A 21,584-nucleotide genomic window follows, 5' to 3' on the forward strand; every position below is an offset into this window, starting at 1 on the left:
GGATGTCATCCGCTATGAATATACAATCACACTACCTCATCCACATCCACCTCCCCGATCCTTCTTCAGGGACCATTCTCATGACATCCTTGCCCTTACCACAAAGGGGAGCAATAGAGTATGTTCCTCTGAACTATCAAGGCAAAGGGTTCTATTCAACTTCCTGGTATCCAAGAAGAAAGGCAGATGGAGACCAGTCCTGGATCTCTGTCTCCTCAACTTTTTCATCCACAAGCCTGAGTTTCATATGGTGACTTGAGCAGCCATCGTACCATCACTAGTAAAAGGCATGTGGTTTCTGGCTCTCAATATGCAGGATGCCTATTTTTCACAAAGGCATCCATGCAACCCACAGAAGATTCCTGAGATATTCACGGTGGGCCCTCAGCACTTTCAATACAGGGTCCTACCATTTGGACTTACCATTGCTCCCCGGGTCTTCACCAAAGTTTTCTCTTTCGTAGAAGCCCATCTCGGGTGTTATGGGGTCCTTATATTCCCTTATCTTGATAACTAGCTATTGGCAGTGTAATCCAGAGACGTAGCTCAAGTCTTGACCCCCCATGTTGCTCCTTGCCTTCCTGGGAGTCTGCGTCAATGTAAAAATCCACTTTTGGTTTTCACGTAGACTTCATAGGGGCCTCCATCAACTTGATCACAGCCTGAGCTTACCTACCAAGGGACCGATTCCAGACTCTGCAGGAACTCATTGCCCAGGTAGTCAACAGTCTATCCCAGTCAAGATTTGCCTATCCCTCTTTGGCCATATGGCAGGCTGAACGTACATCACCACCTTCGCTCACCTTCACCGTCTCTGTCAACAAATGTGGCTCCAGAGAGTATACTCACCCACGTGGCACACCATGGACGTTATGCTGACAGTCCCCCCTGATATTCCCTGCAGTGGTGGACGGACCTGCAGCAAGTTTGTGCAGGGATCTCCTTCCTCTCATTCTTCGTGGACAGGATGATCATCACAGACACATTCCTTGCGCGTGGGAAGCTCACAATACTTTAGTGAGAAGCGTGGGTGAACTTGGGGCCATGATGGCAGACACCCTTTTCACCACATTCCATAAGGACAAAGTCTCCCTGCACCTACATCCCAAGTTTCTACTAAAGGTCGTATCCCAGTTTCATCATGAATTCGCTTCAGTGCCTGGCTTCAGTACACAGTTGTTCTCTATCCAAAACCAATGTAGCTGGCTTCTATGTCTACCCCATGCAGCTTCTGATGCATAGAAATGCTTCAGTGGTGGTGGTTGGGGAGTGGCTGAACTGTCTGTCGTCTAGCTATCCCCAGCTGGCATTTGGTTCCTAGTGAACTTTCACCAACAGGCTGAAGTTAAAGCAGGCTTTAACCTGGTTTGAGACAGAAAATCCAGTGACTGTAACTGGTGGTTGGTTATCAGCTTCTCCTGCTCTTCCCCTGGGTGGCTGTATGAAGGAAAGGAGCCATCCTTTTCTAGGTGCTCCCCTAGGCACATGCAAAGCCAGTTAGACTATGTCTACACTACAGCTGAGAGTGAGCCTCCAAGCCCAGGGGCTCACGCTAGCACACTAAAAATATCTGTAGTGTGGACATTGGAACTTGGCCTGCAGCTCAGGCTCTCAGGCCTAGGGGGTTGGGTGGGTTTGCTCAGACTGCTGCTGGCTCATAGCAGAGTTACCAGGTGAGGCTACCAAAGGAGTGGTGGGAGGCAGTTGCGGAGGTTGCGCCCCTATCTCTTCACCTACCACAGTAGGATTAATTCAAACCCTTAATTTTAAAAGTTGTGGTGCTTGACTCAGGAAACACATTTTTAATTCATAATCAAATATACATTTTCTTTACAAGGTCTGGTCACCATTCAGGTGCCTCATGTTGCATGCCACTGGACTAAGTTTTGCAGTTGCAAAATTTCCGGTATGTTACAGCTGTAGACTAAATAACATCATATTCCACTGAAAATGCCTATGATGTATAACTGCAACTGATGCCTAGGTTCTATGGCAGGGGTGGGCAAACTTTTTGGCCCGAGGGCCACATTGGGGTTGCAAAACTGTATGGAGGGCTGGGTAGGGAAGGCTGTGCCTCCCCAAACAGCCTGGCCCCCCGCCCCTATCCGCCCCTCCCACTTCCCACCCCCTGACTGCCCCCCTTAGAACCTCTAACCCATCCAACCCCCCCTGCTCCTTGTTCCCTAACTGCCCCCCGGGACCTCACCCCCTATCCAATCCCCCTGCTCCCTGTCCCCTGACTGCCTGACCCCTATCCATCCACCCACCCCCTGACAGGTCCCCCAGGACTCCCACGCCTATCTGACTCCCCCGCCCCCCGTTGCCCGTCTCCTGACTGCCCCCAGAACCTCCGCCACATCCAACCACCCCCTGCTCCCTGCCCCCTGACTGCTCCCCCGGGACTCCCCGCCCCTTATCCAGCACCTCGGCCCCCTTACCATGCTGCTCAGAGCAGCATGTCTGGCAGCCGCGCCGCCCAGCCGGAGCCAGTCACACTGCCACGCTGCTCAGCAGGAGCGCGCAACCCCGCCGCCCAGAGCACTGCCCGCGCGGCGGCGTAGCAATGGGGGAGAGGTGATGGCGAGGGAGGGGCTGGGGGCTAGCCTCCCCGGCCGAGAGCTCAAGGGCCGGGCAGCACGGTCCCACGGGCCATAGTTTGCCCACCTCTGTTCTATGGTGACTGGTGGCTTTAAAAAATATAAAATAGGTTGAAACCTACTCACAATTTTCTGACCAAAAATACCCCAACTTTCTGAAACCCACCTGGAGACGCACTGAAGTTTTAAAGCCTGCTAGAGAATTGTGCTATAAATCAACTGAAGAGCTATATGGTTTTTTTGTGCTGTGTAAGTGTGTTGGTGAGTTTATAATTTTAGTTTATTTTTTAACATCAAAGCAGCCATAAATAATTTTGCTATGGTCTTTTTAGACTGCAGCTGATCCACTGTCATAAATGTCACTTCAGATTTTCATTTCTCTTACAGAAGATTTGGAGTAGCAATGCTAGTATAAAAATGGCATCAGCAGTCCAAATTGATGTGTGTGTATATAGTGACCCAGGTGGTGATGAATGTTGGTCTGGTACATCAGGGCAATTCCCAGTTTTCAGTTAACTAGGTTTTATGCCGTTCGCAGTTTTGTTGCTCCAGTGAAGCTCTTTATGATGTTAATTGACCACTAGGAGCTAGAAGTGTGACTGTATGTTACAGTTCTAATTGGCCTGGCAATATCAAGTAACAAGCAGTATCCAAGACACACTAGCAGTTTGTTCCTAAAAGGTTATTCCACAAATAAATTTTAGGCCCTTGACTTTTTCTCAAACTTCAAAGATTGTGGATTGTATAACCATATAATGTGAGGCTGTATAATACAGACTAGCATATCCTGTAAAGAGAAAAATATTGGGTATACATTTTTCAGAATGTGTTGAATTGTTTCAAAGGAATGTAAAACTGCCTTTTCTAAAGGCTTAGTACAACTCTAGTATACTGGTGTGCATAACTACATACTTCATAACCATTCGATATACACTGTTATATAGCTGATAGTCTCATTATCACCTAAGTAACCAATACGTTTCTGAAAAGTATGTTAAAAAAATTGCCTTGTAATGTATGATTTGAATATATCTAATAGAAACTGCTGCACAGGTGTTAATGTTCAAATAATAAAGCTTAGTGTCTTATAACAGTACCAGGCATTATTTTCCAAATGTTTGCTTGAAAAGGGAGATTGATTCTCTTCAGGCTTCTTATTGTAGCTTTTTGATTGGCAAATAGAATTTTCTTTAATTTTATGCAAACACTAATCACTGCATAAGGATAATAATTTTTCTTATCAAAACTTTTTGACACACAAACAATGTTGTAACCTCTTAAAAGAAGAAACGGCTCAAAGAAATACTAATTGTAACAGAAAAATTAAACATGGATAATTCATACTTGTTTTGGTATTTCATACTTTAATACTTTATTTAATACTTTATCTAACACTTTAATTTGGTTTTTGTGTGATCTTTAAGAAGAGGGAATTGAGACCACACGAAGGCCTGGTCTACACTACAATGTAGCTCTCACCAATGTAAGTTGCCCACTACTCCGACCTAATAACCACCTCCACGAGAGGTGTAGCGCTTAGGTCGATGTAGTTAGGTCGATTCTGTGTCCATGTAGACACTGTGTTGCTTACATGGTCTATTGCTATTTTTGACAGCCAGAGTTCCGCTGCCCCGGGGTTGACAGCCAGAGCCCTGAGCTGTCAACCCCCCCCCCCCCATAATGCCCCACTTAAGTCAGTGCAAATGCTCCTGGTGAGGACATGCACCACTGGCAGAAGGAGTGTATTGTGGACATGAACGGCCAATGACTGCGGTGGCTGTAGTCAACCTAACTTAAGTAGACTTAATTTTGTAGTGTAGACATGCCTTAAGTTGCTGGTTTTCTGCTGAAAACTCTAAATTCTTTTTTCTTTTTTTTCTTTTTCTTTACACAGGCTATTCACTCTGTTGCGTGGCATCATGAAGGAAAACAGTTCATTTGTAGCCATTCAGATGGTACCTTGACTATATGGAATATAAAATCCCCTGCCAAGCCACTTCAGACAATCACTCCACATGGTAAGAGAATGAATACACACAATGTCTGGCAGTTCTTACACTGGAAATATGTCATTAAATCTTTCTATAAAATCCTGTTTTATTTAATTCTAGCAAAACTACTCCCCTAGCAAAAGGAGTTTTATCCTAGGTGTATGCTAACAACTTCTGCAAAATCCAAGCTGTTGTTTACCAAAAAGTCTCCAGCCCTTATGAAAAGAAACTTCTGAATGTGAATAGTGTAAATCAGTGCCTTCCTAAGTCTGCAGAGACATCTCTAGTGCATTTCTTGGCAATTGCTAGACAGATGAATGAACATAGAGTTCGCATGGTTTGCATTGTGCTTAATGTTGCAATCCATATATTGTTTAAAATATTTCTGTGGATAAGCAAGTAAATCAAAATTGTGCTATTAAATTCTAGCATTTTAAAGCGAATATGCCCATTACCAAACTAGTAGCCAAATGAAAGGTATATTGACTGTTCAAATAAATAAAATAGTTTGCATTGCTATTTTGTAGGAAATGAAGATATAAGTGTGTTTTTTCTCTGAGAATAGGGTATGTAAAAGGGCAATTTTAGTCATTAGATCAGCTCCCTTTGTTTATTCCAATGTCTGTTTTAATCAGTTTTCAGAGTAGAACTACATTATAGGGGACAATTTTTTTTTGGTTTCTGCCATATTGCTTTTTGAAGGCTGTCCCAAACAAACATTCCATGTTTACATGATGAATGGCAATATTAACTGTACTTTTGCATTATATCGAGGCATAAAATACAGTATGTGACAATGTAATAAATTGTGTGCATATTTTAATTTGTAATTTATTTAAAAGAATAATTTCATAATATTTCAGCACATTACAGAATTTTTTTTTGATGTTTAATATATGAAAATATATATTTTTTAGGAAAGCAGCTAAAAGATGGGAAGAAGCCAGAACCTTGCAAACCTATCCTAAAAGTGGAATACAAAACAGCTAGAACTGGGTAAGACTTTCCTTATAAGTCAATTGACTCTTAACTCTATATTTGTAGTCTTTGAGAATGTCCTTTGTATCTTCTCATTTGTGGGATATGTACCCAGTATGAGCTTGGGAACCTGTGGAAAGCAGTAGTGAGTGATGAACTATAGTTACTGATGGGTAAAAGATAGCCATTACTCTAAAATATATGTGTGACTAGAATAGGTAAAAACAACATGTTGATGAATGCTCCTTATCTATATGCTCCTTCTTTAAAACCAAAGGGCTAGCAAAAATATAAAAAAGTGATAAAATAGTATTTGTTGCTGTTTTTAAATCTTCATGATTACATGTCACCTTTTAGCAATATTAAGGAAAAACTGATAAATTAGCAGCACATTAAGTAAACTTTCAGTTGTACTAAGTTTTTAGGGAAATCTGTTTCTTTGAAGAATTAAACTTACTTTATCTAGTAATGAGACCTATCAGTAACTTTTTTATTTAGTTATTTATTTATTGGTGAAGCAATACAAGCTTGAAGTATGGCTGAATTCTTTTCATGTGCTGCAGTAATCTATGCAATCACTGTGCATAATTATGTATATTTGTGTATACAGAATGAAGCAGTAATTCCAACAAGAGGCTTTGATGAAATTACTGCATATTGAGTAGCATGTTCTTGTCACTCGAACTTAATGGAAGACTTTCAGCCTTTTATATACAATGTGGGGTTTCTTATTTACAGTTGTAAAGCATTTTTATATGCTTGGGTGAAAGATGCTATTTAAAATCATAATATTCATGGAAATCCTTGGAGCTATTTGCAGATGTTCAATTTTCAAATAATGTTCTCCATTTTATTTGTTGATTTATTTGTTGTACCTTCTATTACTTTTTGGCTTTCTGTATTGCTTGAATGTTTGCAAAGTAAATAAGACTACTGAAAATTGCTGATAGTTTAACAAATGCTTCCATATATATATATTGATATGCTCTACAGTTAATTTTAATGGTTATATGAACCATTTTTCCTTTTCTAAAAGTCAATTAAATAGAGGTTTAAGGTTTTGAAGCCAATTCCCAATTTTTTGAAAAGCCATGACCCAGTCAGAGAACAATTGTTCCATTGCACTGTTTGCAGCAGTCTACATCTGTCCAAGTATTTCCTTTCCACAGGGAATAAAAACACTGAATAATCATGAAGTCACGATATGTTAAAAAACTGACAACTCAACTGTTGTGTCCAAGCTTCTGACCCAAATTATGCTATAAATAACTGAAAAGCAGCCTCAAACATGCAGCAAGATAAAAATTCTACAATTTGAAGTGTTCACATTGCAAACAATCATTTAAAAAATATAATTTGAAATCTCCACAATGTAACTTTTTTTTACAGCATGCAAACTTTAACTGATTTTTGACATGGTTTAAACAAGATAGGAGTTGCAATAAAACAAGCTTAACTATGTACAACCTCTCCTGTTAGTATAGCTTTCCAACTGTATTTGTTTTTCCAAGATTATTTTGCCTTTTCCATTATTTTGTTTTGTTGAGTCTCAATTTGTTCCCTACCTTTATTTATTACCTTAAAACTGTCCTTTTATGGTATTTTTCATGCTTGATGGTGTTCAGAACACTGTCAAATTTATTATCATTTGAAAACAGGGTGGATTTGATTTAAATCACTAGTCAGGAAGACTTGATTTAATCATGGATTTCTACATAAAAGTGCATTCTTGTTGATTGTTATAACCTTAATACATATTCTTCACAACTCAGAGATAGATGTAGGTTTCATTTTTATAAGGTACACACTATACATTTTTAAAGTGATTTATTTTGAAGACTTTTCAGATTAGTTTTACAGTTATATCAGAAAATGAACGATCGTTTGGTTATTTCATTTACCAAAGGTAATTGAAGCAGATATTTATGAAGTCGTTGGGAGGTGAACTATCTCCGATTCAACAGGTTAATCATTAATATTTGGAGGATTTTCTTGCCATGCTGTATTAGGAGGAGAACATCACCAGACAGACATTTAAATTGTTTTATTTAACTAAAATAACAATGTTATATATTCTGGATTTTTTTTCTTCAACAGCAAACATATAATATTTTAACAAAACAAGCATTTGAATTAAGTTAAATATTCAAGTTTTTAAAAATAAGGTTTGTTTTTGTTTAACTATTTTAGTTAAAAACAATTTTAATTAAATGTATTTAAAAAAAATTTAAATCAACTATGTCAGCCGGGTCAATATGAGAAACGTAAAATATTGTCTTCTGCAGCTAACTCAGTCATCTTCACCTTCATTTTCCTGTTTGTTCATAATCTGGAAAAGAAAAACAAGCTGTCCTGCTTTTTCAGGTCCCAAACAATTTCTCAATTTGGAACAAATTAGTCCAAAGGAATAAATACTCTTTCTACACTGGCAGAAGAAGCTACTGCTGTTAAAAGTGAGATTATCACTTCAACAGTCTCTGAATCCAAGTGCTTACGTGACTTCCACCAGTTCACTGGTGTGACTTTCTTTAAAACATCATCAAGCAAACATATATTTTTTGAATGGTTCACCGTTAGCTCTGAAGTTTATTATAGTTGGCATTATGGAGGGATGATTGCTGGATGTCCGTGTCATAGCCAACTCCTCTTCTTCAGCAGTTCAGGTTTGACCCTGGTACCGAGTATTGAGAATATTTGCAAGAAAATGAGCTGGAGATCGTGCTTGTCCCATTCATTTTTTTAATGCTTGTAATTTAACTCTTGTCAGTCCACTACTGAGTTCCATCGCAAGCTTGTGGGAGAGTTAGCTTGGTTCCTCCCACATTTTTTCAGAGTAGCTGCTGCAGGGTGGTGGTTCCGGAAGTATTTTGCAATTTCCACAACATTAGCCTTTATTTCTGGAACACTGAAGTCTTTGGCTAGCAGGTGCATCAAATAAGCACTGCAAGCGTATGTTATTAGCTTGGGACTCTCTATTAGCTCTCTTCTAAATAATTTCTTCTCATCTTGGATACATTTGCAGCATTGTCTGTGACCAAGCTGCATACTACACATTTGAATTTTTTTCCACAGTTTGTTATAGCTTTTTCTACTACTTCTTGTAAGTATTCTGCTGTGTGTGCATTTCCTGATGTATCAATTGTTTCTGTAAGGAAGACATTCCTTTCTTCTGTTGTCACACAAGCACATACAACAGGATCATTGTGCACATTGCTCTGCCCATCAAGACTCAGGTTAACAATTTTACCCTCTAGACCTTTTGCACACTACTCAATTTCTCTTTCATATGGTTTATCCAGCAGTTTGCCTGTGACATCTTCTCTATTGGGTGGACTGTATCCTGGTCTTAATAACTGAACCATGTTAATGAAGTGTGGGGTTCTCAATCATACGGAAAGGAGAGTTTGTTGCATAAACAAAACGGGCAATTTTTTCATCAATTACCTCTTTTTGTAATCTGCTGGTTCTTATCACAAATTCATCCATGGTTGTTTCTGGATGATGAGATTTTTTTCTTTCTTTTTGCTACAGGTGATACACTGTGGCTATGTGACAGACGTGATGTGATTGAAGCACTATTATTGGCAGATAACTCTGAAACTATAGAAAATGATGGTGATCTTGAAGGTGGATAGTCTTCAGAATCTAGGGGATGGATTCCCCTAAACAAAATAAGTCAATGCAGTTATTTAATTATTATTACCATTTAGTATTACTCATTGCATTCCCTGACACTCAGTGCTACTTTAAAGGTGGAATTGTAAAAGGAAGATCTGCCTATTTCAGCTATTTATTTTTTATCACAACTGCATCTAAAATGATAGTACCGTAGAGTAACAACTATATTTTTTGCTCAAACATGAGAATTCAAGAATAGTCCAGAAGGAAGACCGGCAGTCCTTAAGAAGGAAGTATGAAATAAAAAAGTTTACCAACCTGAAGATCCTGCATGTTCAGACATGTTCCTTTCATCATCTTCAATGCAGCTTCCTCCTGAGAAGGAACACTTCTCATGATGATGTTTCATTCGGGCAGAGCTTTGCATTTTTTGGTTGCACTGTTTGCATTTTGCATGCATGCCTCTCTTATCCACAGGTAGAGGAACTTCATTAAAATATTCCCAAACTGGGTCTCTTTTACAGGCTGCTATAGGTTTTCCCTTCTAGTGAGAGAATGGTATGGTAAATCTCAAATCAATGAAGGCTACACTCAGAAAGACCTCAAGACTTCTGAAATATGCTGCTCAAAGAGTTTCACTTTTGTTTCTACTGCCTGTCCCTCCTTTCTCACATTTAGGTCCAGACTTCTCCTTGTCCAGATCTATTCCACCCCCAACAATCTTCTATTCATTGAAATTTTTGAAACTTTGCACTCTTAGAGAGAGGTAAGGGATTGACTCTGTGTACATAAATTTGCAGAGGGACAATGGGGGGGAGGGATAGCTCAGTGGTTTGAGCATTGGCCTGCTTAAACCCAGGGTTGTGAGTTCAATCCTTGAAGGGGCCATCTAGGAACCAGCAGGGGACAAAAAAAACCTGTCAGGGACAGTACTTGGTCCTGCTAGTGAAGACAGGGGACTGAACTCAATGACCTTTCAAGGTCCCTTCCAGTTCTATGAGATAGGCAAATCTCCATATATTATTATAGGGTTGAGGTCTGTTATTTCTCACTTCTATATATTATTTATTTAAAAACATTTTTGCTGTTAACAAACATATCTCTGGAGACACAAATCTAGAGTTTGAGAACTGCAAAACTAAGCATCTCTGATGGTATCTTCTAGACCAGGGGTTCCCAAACTTGGTTCGAGGCTTGTTCAGGGTAAGCCCCTGGCGGGTCGCGAGACACTTTGTTTACCTGAGCATCCACAGGTACGGCTGCTCGCAGCTCCCAGTGACTGCGGTTCAGGTAAACAAAACGTCTCGCGGCCCACCAGGGACTTACCCTGAACAAGCCGCGAACCAAGTTTGGGAACCTCTGTTCTAGACTGAGCACCGAGTCCCATTGGGTAGATAGAAATATTTAACCTAAATAATCTATACTGAAGCCCCTGGAATCCCATAAGATTGGGTCCTTAATCCATGAACTATTAGAACTCATTTACAAAACTTTTCTTAAACATTACATGAATATATTGTCTCATACTATAGAATTAGAATTTATAATCCCTATTCCATGATGAGATATCTTTGAGCTATAATGTATCTTAATTTAAAACTATTTTTAGATAGGTTTTTCCCTCAAAAAGCACTTTATCAAAAAAATTGATTTTTTTGATTTTTTTTTAAATCATTGATTTTTATCCACCCTGTTTGAAAATGTCACTAATGTGACAACACTATCTTTCATATTGATAATAGAGAAGTTTAAATAAAGCAAGGCCTAACGCTAATCTCTGAAAGAACAGTTCACTGGGCACCTGAGTTTAGCAAATTGCTGTTTCCGGTTCCAATTGGTGCTCTAACTAGTTTAGTTTTTGTCTTAACTCAAAATCTTGCTTTAAAAATTACTTATGTCACATTCCCTTTGCTTTTGATTAGAATATTCTGTTCATAGAATCATAGAAGATTAGGGTTGGAAGAGACCTCAGGAGGTCATCTAGTCCAACCCCCTGCTCAGTGCAGGACCAACACCAACTAAATCATCCCAGCCATGGCTTTGTCAAGCCGGGCTTTAAAAACCTCTAAGGATGGAGATTCCACCATCTCCCTAGGTAACCCATTCCAATGCTTCCCCACCCTCCTAGTGAAATAGTGTTTCCTAATATCCAACCTAAACCTCCCCCACTGCAACTTGAGACCATTGCTTCTTATTCTGTCATCTGCCACCACTGAGAACAGCCGAGCTCCATCCTCTTTGGAACCCCCTTCAGGTAGTTGAAGGCTGCTATCAAATCCCCCCTTACTCTTCTCTTCTGCAGACTAAACAATCCCAGTTCCATCAGCCTCTCCTCATAATTCATGTGCCCCAGCCCCCTGATCATTTTTGTTGCCCTCCGCTGGACTCTCTCCAATTTGCAGTTAGTTGCTTTTATAAACCTTTTGGTCTGTTGCTCATGATTTCATTTTCTGTAGATCAGATTCTGATCCCTTTCCTTAGTTGAGTAGTACCTTGCTCCACAAGTAGCCATACTGACTTCAGTGCTTAGTTATTTTTTTCTTAATATTTGTTCTTTAGTTCAGTAGGTATTGAAGATAGACTTAGCCTTACTGGATGGTAATTACCATCTTTTTTCTTTTTTAAAAACAAGTATTTTTCTCATCTTTTCAACATCAGGTTCACTATGATCTTTCAAAAGAATTGCCATTGGCTCAGTAAGTTTATTCAATTTGTTATAGACCCTGGAATATATATTGGGACTTGCTGATTTTTACATGGCATTTTTTTAAAAGTATTCTCTTACCGGCTGTCTATGTCAAGCCTTATATTGGGGCAAGCTTTTCATTCCTTCCTAACTGTCCATACCTTCCTTCACTGCTCCCTTTGATTTCAAAAGCCTTTTAAAAATACAGTAGTTCATTAGCTAAACCAATTCAGAATCACGGATTTATTCTTTATTCATTTCTTATTGAGTCGTGTGACTGGGTGAGTATACCTGCAATAATATCTGACAAGCAGGGGCTTAAAACATAGCCCCATACAGCCAGTCTACCCTGCCTTCCCTTCAGGGTTTGTCTGTGCAGGGATTTTTCAGACCAGTAGTTTCCAACAGGTGGTGCTTCACAGTTGGTGTTTGTGAAAGCTGTAGAGTTGAAAAGGTGCATCCTGGTCCAGGCATAGCTACCACTATGAAATCTAATTTTATTGAGATGATGGTAAAATTGCCTGGGCCTGTTTACACTGTAGCCTCCATTGGTGGAGCTGCATGCATTAGGAATTAGAGATCCAAAGTCTTAGTCTAGTCACAAACTAAGATTGCTGAGAGAATTCTGGCTGCAATCAGTCCAGCTATCATGGCTAACTGCCCAGCAGGAGTTCTTGGTAAAATTAATGTGTTCCGTTGGCATCTTGCACTGGATTACCCCGAAGTTCTGGTTATATAGGAGCGGCAGGGCAGGAGTAGTAGTCAGAAGGCCTGCGGAAATGTAGAAGTTAGTGATCTCCCAGTCTAGCTGAAGGAACTCTATTTGATGCTCTAGAATGGGGGGAACTTAGAGGTTCTTTTCATTCCACTTTAAATGATCCATTAAGTAATAAACTGTATCAACCAGTATCTGTATTGAAATTCTGTTATGCAGGTTCCTTTACTAGTCATCACACTGACCTGCTTGTGTCTCTTATATAGTAATAAGCTATGAGGATGTTCAGTAGGTTATTGGAGCACTCCTTAGGACCTTGTAACTTCAACCACCAGAGAAATGCAGGAATAGCCTACTAATGCACATCCCACTGTGGCTTACAGTTGTTACTGTGGTCATGTGCATGTGTGTGTAGAGTAACCTATACAGATGTTACAATATCCAGGTACAATATACATGTAGAGAATTCGGCATGTAAATTTGGGCTTAACTCAACTTTCCTTTCCACTTTGCCATTCACCTTTAAGCTCTCAGGAGCTGTGTTTGGTTCTACAAAATACAAAAATTCAGTTCCTCCCCTGAACGTATAATTTAAGATTAGAAGACTAGGGAAGTACAGAGGTTGAGATCACTTAAGTTTAGTTTTTTGCCACCTTTTGATCATTGCAAAAGTGTGTTTTAGGAGAGATTTAAATGAGGGCCTTCCATCCACATTTTTTCTACCCTCTTCAGCCAAAAAAAAAAAAAAAAAAAAAGATTGAAAATGCTTCCAAGACTGAAAAGTGAATTATACAGTGGTAATGGCCTGACACCGCACATAATCCAATCCTTCACCCATCTATATGTTCAATGGGGTTTTGACCCAAGTCTTTGATTTCCTTATTTTTGTAGTGGGCTTACCCCTTATGGAGTCACTAAACTGCAGCAGAAACACCCTGTAGGTTTGGGCTACTCTATGGTCTGTCGTACTGTATTCTTGCTCCAAACTTCATGATATAATCTAGATTCCTTTTTAATAGTTTCCATTAAATTTTTAAGGATATTGTCTAATTCCATAGGTTTATATAGTGATTTATAGCAAAAGATGCCAAAATCATTTGTAAAATTAAATAATGTGTACATTTATAAGGATCACTTCAACTGTCTCTGAAGTAGAACCGCTTCTGAGCTAAACCACAAATTTCTAACAGCTCCCAGTAATCCTGCATAGCAGCGATTCCACAAAGTGAAAAACTTATTTCTAATTGAAACTACAAGAGAAAATTAGGTAGGCAGAATGTAATTACCCAACCTGGTTCGCAGTCATCTAAAATAATTTCCAAAATGGTTCATAAAAGGTTGTTTACAGCAATCATGCATCTCAATTATGTAATCATGCATTCTGATTTTTATAGTATTGCATATCTCAATTTCATGTTCTTATTCAAAGTGCATAATTAGCTAACATAATTATATTACACTGTCATTTCAATATTAGGACCTACTGTTAATAATAAACTTTGATTTATTTCATTCATCAAAATATGCAAAGTAATGCAATACAAATACTTTTGACACAATTCTTTTTCTAATCTCAACATTGTTGCAATAGATTTTATATTTTGACTCCCTTTTTCTCATATTGGAGCTACTATGTCATCCTTTCCAAATGACATTTAAATACCTTAAATCCATTGCTTTTTTCCCCCTCCTCTGGTTGAGTCAATTGTGGGATAGAAATATATTTGATAGATTCCCTGGATACTGTTGTCAACCGTACAATTATTTTGGTTTACAAGAAACCCTGCCAAGTACAGCCCAGTTACCCTCAAATTTACCTCAGAAGTGAAATCTGCAGAAACTACAGGTACCAACATGCAACATTCATTATAATATGATAGGTTATGCTGCTCAAATCAAGATATATTATTGTATGTTGATGTATGTTGTCTCTGTGGGTAGCAGTACAACAGTAAAATGTCCATTTGAAATTGGTCATTTTCACCAAAACCAATTAACTTCAATATGGTGAAGTTTCTTGACTGTACAATTTTTTTTCATTTCCTTTTTAGCGGTGTGAAAACTAAGGCTATGTCTTCACTAGCAATTTTCTCAGTCAGGGGGTTGTACTCCCTTTCCTCCCCCCCCCCTCCCGACTGACATAAATTTCAATGACAGAAGCGCCGGTGTGGACAGCGCTATGTCGTCAGGAGACGCTCGCTCCCATCGCCATAGAGCGGCTACACAGGAGACCTTACAGTGGCACAGCTGCAGCAGTGCAGTTGTGCTGCTGTAAGGTCTGTAGTATAGACATAGTCTAACACAGATAAATGTTCATATGCATAGCAGAAGTTGTCAGGCTCATACACAAACTCAGAACCTCCCTGTTGTGCCAGCTACACAAGCTCACAGTGAGATACTCCACTTACCAAGCAACTGCCACATTTTGCACCAGCTTCAGTTTCTGAATGGCTTTAAGGTGTAGCTTTACATAGAGCACATTGCATTAGTTTTGTCACTTCAAGATTAAATTATGGATGACAGTAGAAGGGTCCCTATCCAAAAGGAGTGGTCACACTCTTGCCCTCTGCAGGTATGATGCTGCAGAATTAATATGGTGACTGGTGCTACCTAATCTTCTAGTAGCACCTGAGAGTCCAATGTGAGGGAGAGCTCTCACTATAATGTAAAAATATTAATAAAATTATTATAACTTTTTAAATCTTAGGTTATTAAACTTGCCTTTACAGAAGGTTAAGATATATTTATCATTACTATCATACCTATGAGGCTTGGAAAAAAGTACCTCACATGCATATATTTGTTTGTTTAATTATAACCAGAAGAATTCCAGGAGGCTTCTGCTTTCTGTCACCCTGGGGACAAGCAACTGTCAGGAAGAAAACCCCTCCTTAGCCATAAAACCGTGTTTATTACCCCTAGGAGTGTTCTACAAATTCAGAAAAGCTGCATTTTAAACTTTAACTCGCTTTAACTTCATACTGTGTTCTTTTGTGCTATGTTTAAAAGATGTATTGGGTATTGAAATTTGTGCTTTGTACGAACTATTTAATAGCAGTTGAATTGCTATAACAAACAGAATGTATCTCTAAGGCTTACGTCAAGAGACAGACAAACCAAAAAAACTTTTATCTAGACCAGAACACCTCCTTATTGTATAACATGTCAGTTTGGTACAAGTGTAATCCTTACCTCAAGAAAACAAACCATGTAGGAAAAGATCTGATTATGTGGGAGGGAGAATAGGGAGATGGTTCTTTATGCAGGATACTCCAAAAAGGAATGCAGGAATCCTATAACTGTAGGACTGGCAGGGACCTCAAGAGGTCATCTAGTCCAGTCCCCTGCACTTATGGCAGGACTAAGTATTACCTAGACCAGCGGTTCTCAACCTATTTCTTTCTGAGCCCCCCCTCCCCCCAAACGTGCTATAAAAACTCTACAGCCCAGCTGGGTCCCAACTGCGTATAAAAGCCAGGGCCAGTTTTAGGGGATAGCAAGCAGGGCAATTGCCTGGGGCCCCATATTGCAGGGGGCCTCACAAAGCTAAGTTGCTCAGGCTTCAACATCAGCCCCAGGTGGTCAGGCTCGGGGTCCCAGGCTGCAGTCCTGCACAGTGGGGCTTCGACTTTCTTCCCTGGGCCATAGCGAGTCTAACACCGGCCATGTCTGGAGGACTGCCTGAAACCTGCTTGCGACCCCCCAGGAGGCCCCGAACCCCTGGTTGAGAACCACTGACCTAGACCATCTTTGACAGGTGTTTGTCTAACCTGATCTTAAAAATCTCCAATGATGGAGATTCCATACCATCTCTAGACAAATTATTCCAGTGCTTAACCACCCTGACGGTTAGGAAGTTTTCCTCATGTCCAGCCTAAACCACTCTTGCTGCACTTTAAGCCCGATACTTCTCGTCCTATCCTCAGAGGTTAAGAAGGACAATTTTTCTCCCTCCTCCTTGTAAAAACCTTTTATGTACCTGAAAACTATGTCCCCTCCGTCCTCTCTTCTCCAGCTTAAACAATTTTAGCAATAAAATTTTTCAATCTTCCTTCATAGGTCATGTTTTCTAGAACTTTAGTTATTTCTGTTGCTCTTCTCTGGACTTTTTCCAATTTGTCCACATCTTTCCTGAAATGTGATGCCCAGAACTGGGCACAATACTCCAGTCCAGGCCTAATCAGCCTGGAGTAGAGCAGAAGAATTACTTCTCGTGTCTTGCTTACAACACTCCTGCTAATACATCCCAGAATGATGTTTGCTTTTTTGCAACGGTGTTGACGCTTATTTAGCTTGTGATCCACTATGACCCCCAGATCGCTTTCTGCAGTACTCCTTCCTGGGCAGTCATTTCCTATTTTATATGTGTGCAACTGATTGTTCCTTCCTCAGTGGAGTCCTTTTTATTTGTCCTTATTGAATTTCATCCTATTTACTTCAGACCATTTCTCCAGTTTGTCCAGATCATTTTGAATTTTAATGCTGTCCTCCAAAGCACTTACAACCCCTCCCAGCTTGGTATCATCTGTAAACTTCATAAATGTACTCTCTATGCCATTATCTAAATCATTGATGAAGATATTGAACAGGCCGCCCTTCCCACAGCCCCCATTGGCCTGGAGCGACAAACCGTGGCCAGTGGGAGCCGCGATCGGCCGAACCTGCAGACGCGGCAGATAAACAAACCGGCCCGGACCGCCAGGGGCTTTCCCTGAACAAGTGGTGGCCTGACTTTGAGAAGCACTGTTCTAAGTAACTGATTTCAATTGTTTCTTCGATTCCATAGGATTTAGTTACGATTGCTTACTTTGCCCATCTATAAACTGGCTGGTTATTCATAATAACCAGACAGGTTTTCACCTGTCCTTAAACATATTCTTTTCCCTATTTATAAACATTCTTCATTGTCTAAGGATATACTAAGACTGGATTCATGATAATTCTGGGAAATAAGATGGTGGTCTCAACATATCAAAAGAAACGTGACACTGAGGGCAGACCCACTGTCAAAGGTGTAAGCTCTGTTGAAAGCTTTTCCAGCCTCCTCAGTTCCTTCTTATCGCTTGTGATGATCATTAGAATTGCTTGGCTTGCCTTAGCAAGTACTCTGTGTACTCATTATAAATTTCTTGTAAATAGTTATCCAGTACTTAGCTAATTCTATCTATAGCACTTACTTTCTTTTTCAGTCCCCAGATCTGGAGTTTCCATTTTTTGGTACTGAACAATACCTCGGTGACAAGTCTTCAAGCCCTGTCTCTCTTGTTCTAGGCCAATGCCCGTGAGCAACCCACACTCAAGCTGCTTGAAGTGTTTGGGCGAAACTCAGATTTGTTTATCATTGTCAAATTTGCAAAGACTTTAACCCAAGGATTAAAAAAGACTGAGAATCCAGGCTGAAGGGTTTGCTCCTGGAGATAGTCCTGAGATCTCCGTCGGAGCCTAGCCATTGTGACTCGGCACTGAGAACTTTGGCTTCAGTTAGGAGTGCACTTTCTATGCAGTCTGAGACCTGGCATGACTTGCTCTCTTCACTGTCTAAAAAGAGACATAAGGTCTCTAGAGACTTCGAGAGGAGGATCACGGACACCTACATTTACTAAGCATGTGGTTGAGTAGAGTGCAGCCAAAATCTAAACACTTCTCTTCTCAGAAAGAGAACTACAAAAACTAGCACTATTCACTCCAGCATCGAGGCAGGCACCCAAAGTGGCACCTTCTATGTTTTGTGGTACTTCAGCAACCCAAGACCATCACGCTGGAGGAGTTTGTGGTGGTGAGACTTCTGCTGAGCTTATTGGTACCAGTATCCCCAACAGTGCATGATACAATACTCCCAGTACTGGCAGACAGAGTACTCCCAGTACCAGTATCGTCAGTGCAGTACTCGGTACCTCGATGTCCTTCGGTGCCTCAGACTTCACGCCGGTTTACCCTTCAATGGTACAGACAGAGCAATGTTGGTTCTTCACTGACTCAGCACTGGTCTCTGGCACTGTGAGGAGCGAGCTCCTCCTGGGTCAGCAGATGGTGATTTTGTTCTCCTCTGAATCTGAGATTGGCTCTTATGTTTCCTAGTCTTGGAGTCTGTCACACTACTCCCAACCGATGCATTACTACCCTGGGTTGCCTTGAAATTCTCCAGCTGGAATGGGATCAGGCATTTGGCCAGGGAGTCATTAGGGCCCAGCCCCATCCAGTGGCTGTTTTCGAACCCATGGTAATTCCACCCAGTTTCCAGGTCCTACATGAGCGGTTCCTGCTTTGTGTCCTTGGAGAGGCATGGAGAGTCTACCGACCAGGGACCACCTGTTTCTGAGTCCAGTACTGGGACTGGTGGTTCGCAGGAAGAGGTGGTTCAGGAGGAGCATGCTCGGCAGCTAACAGAAGAGGGGCACCTTCAACCTGTGCTGGCTTTATCATTGTCCTCTCATGATGAGGCAGTTTCCCCAGGAAAGAGAATGACAGGGTCAGCAGACAGCAACCCCCCAAGTCACAAGATGCTAAAATACTTGATTTATTTTGTAGAAAAGTTTATTCTGCTGTGGTGTTGCAACTCAGAATTGCCATCCAACAAGCTCTTTTGGGACGTTATGATTTTCACATTTGGGATGCCATGTTAAAATTTAAGGACATGTTGCTGGAGGACGCTAAACCAGGGTTCTCCTCTTTAGCTGATGAGGGAAGTTCGTAATGAGAACTTGGACTTGGCTGCTATAACTGTGTCTTCTTTAGTTTCCATGCATAGGAGCTTTTAGGTGCAGACTTCAGGTCTTCCGCACAAGGTCAAACAAACAATTCTAGACTTGGCCTTTGAAGGGTCATCACTTTTTTTGGAGCACACAGGCTCTAGGCTCCATGGGTTGAAAGAGTCTAGGGTGACTTTAAAGTCTTAGGGGATTATACTCCTGACCATCCAAGAAACATTTTCACCTGCAGCAGATCCACTAATCCTCTGCCCTTAGTCCTCGCCAGGACCTGCAAAGAAAGAAGAGTAGGGGTTGTAGTTAAGTCTATGATTTAGTCACGTAGGTCATGGCAATCACGGATTCCGTGACTTTACCAGACCTCTCTGACTGCTTCAGCTGGGATTGTGCACCCCAGACCTGCGACCAGGGCTGCAGCCTTTGCCATGAGGGGCTGCAGCCAGGGCCATGTGCCCATTCCCTCCCCCTCCCGGCTGGGGCTGGAGCTGTGCACATATCCCCATGGCTGTGTCAGGGGCTGTGCGCCCATGGCTGTGGTTGGAGCCAGGACTATGTGCCCTTGTCCCAAAGCTGCAGCCAGCTCCAGAGCTGTTGCTGTGCAGTCTCCCTGTGGCTGCGGCACTGGAGTCGAGGCTGTGCGCCCCCCAGCCCCCATGGCGGTGGGGCTCGGCCTATCAGTCCCAACCATGGGACTCCAGCTGTCATGCCTCTCCCCTTCTCCTCCTCTCCCCCCCCCCCCCCCCCCAGTGATTTTTAGTAAAGTTACAGACGGGTCTCTGGCTCCCATGAATTTTTGTTTATTGCCTGTGACCTGTCTGTGACTTTTACTAAAAATATCCATGATAAAATCTTAACCTTAGTTATAGGCGCAGATCACCACCTCCTTCTGCTTCTACATCAATGCCTGCTCCATCTTGACTCCCAAGGGGTGCTAAACAGACATTTTGATGGGGCAGTTGGGGATGCCATGCCAGTTTCCATGTTTCCAAATCCCATCTCCCCTATGTTTTTGGAAATCATCTTCCCTATTTGCTTAGTGCTTGGTCCGAGATTACTTTAGACCAATGGGTCTTAAGCACTCCAGATGTGGGATATACCCTCCAATTTGTTTCTACCTCTCCCTCTCTCCCCATACCTCTTTAAGGAGCACTCTCAAGAGGAGTTCCTCCTCTAGGAGATGCAATCTCTCCTTTCTGTGAGAACCACAGAGGAGGTTCCCCAGCATGTCAGAGGGAAGGAGTTTTATTCCCATTATTTCCTAATCCAGAAAGGAAAGGGAGGTCTCAGACTAATTTTAGACCTGCACCAACTCAACAGATGTTGAAAAAATAGTTTGTTTGCATGGTCACTCTGGCTTCTGTTATTCCATCCCTGGATCCTATAGACTGGTATGCAGCCCTTGATTTAAAAAATAACCTACTTTCATGTGGTGATTTATCAAGGTAACAAAAGTGTCTCAGATTTATAGTGAAACAGTCTCATTACCAGTTCACCATGCTGCCTTTTGGCCTGTCAGCAGCTACTTGGTTTTTCACAAAATATAGGGTAGTGGTAATTGCCTTTCTGAGGAGACTAAGAGTACAAGTCTATCCTTACCTGGATGTCTGGCTAGTAAGATATTGGTCCAGGGCTCAGGCACTATCTGGTGTGTCTCTCATTCAGTCAACTGTGAAGGCTCTGAGTCTGCTGGTCAATTTAGAAAAATCTACCCTTTGTCCAGGTCAGAGGATAGAGTTTATAGGAGCAGTACCGTACTCTATTCATGCTGGAACTTTTCTTCCAGAGGCATGGTTCCAAACAATTCAATCTCTTGTTGCAGATCTCAGCTTGCTCACCCTGTCACAACAGCAAAAGCCTGTATGATGCTCCTGGGGAATATGGCCTTGTGCATATACATAGCCCAGCATGCCAGATTCCATCTCAGGATTCTTCAAAGTTGACTGGCCTCCATTTATTTGCCAAGTTGTCACCTTCTGAACTATGTGCTGTACGTGCCCTCTCACATTCTGACTTCTCTAGATTGGTCGACAGACCTGATCAGTGTAAGTGCAGGCATCCCCTTTGTCTGCCCTCAGCCTTCACTGACATTATTGATGGACGCATATCCCCTGGATTTATGGTTCTCCCAGGACCTGTCTGTACATATCAGTGTCAGGAAGCCAAAGGCTATCTGTTTAGCCTGTCAGGCTTTCCTATCTCAGATCAAAGGAAAAATCTGTTTGCTGCTGTGGTCTATGAGAACAATGTTATACTTCAACTGGCAGAGAGGAGCCCTTCCCTGTTTTGTCAAGA

General features: G+C 41.2%; 1 protein-coding gene across 4 annotated transcripts in view; it reads left to right on the forward strand.

Moving 5' to 3' along the window:
- Positions 1-21,584, forward strand: part of STXBP5 (syntaxin binding protein 5) — a 179,381-nt gene that overhangs the window by 85,649 nt on the left and 72,148 nt on the right. For all 4 annotated transcript variants that reach the window (XM_065400761.1, XM_065400762.1, XM_065400763.1 and 1 more), the window contains exons 8-9: positions 4,492-4,615; positions 5,506-5,584. In XM_065400761.1, the coding sequence (XP_065256833.1) occupies positions 4,492-4,615; positions 5,506-5,584 (203 nt within the window). The remainder of the gene's footprint in view (positions 1-4,491; positions 4,616-5,505; positions 5,585-21,584) is intronic.

Source organism: Emys orbicularis, chromosome 3 (assembly GCF_028017835.1).
Source record: "Emys orbicularis isolate rEmyOrb1 chromosome 3, rEmyOrb1.hap1, whole genome shotgun sequence".
Taxonomy (NCBI): domain Eukaryota; kingdom Metazoa; phylum Chordata; order Testudines; family Emydidae; genus Emys; species Emys orbicularis.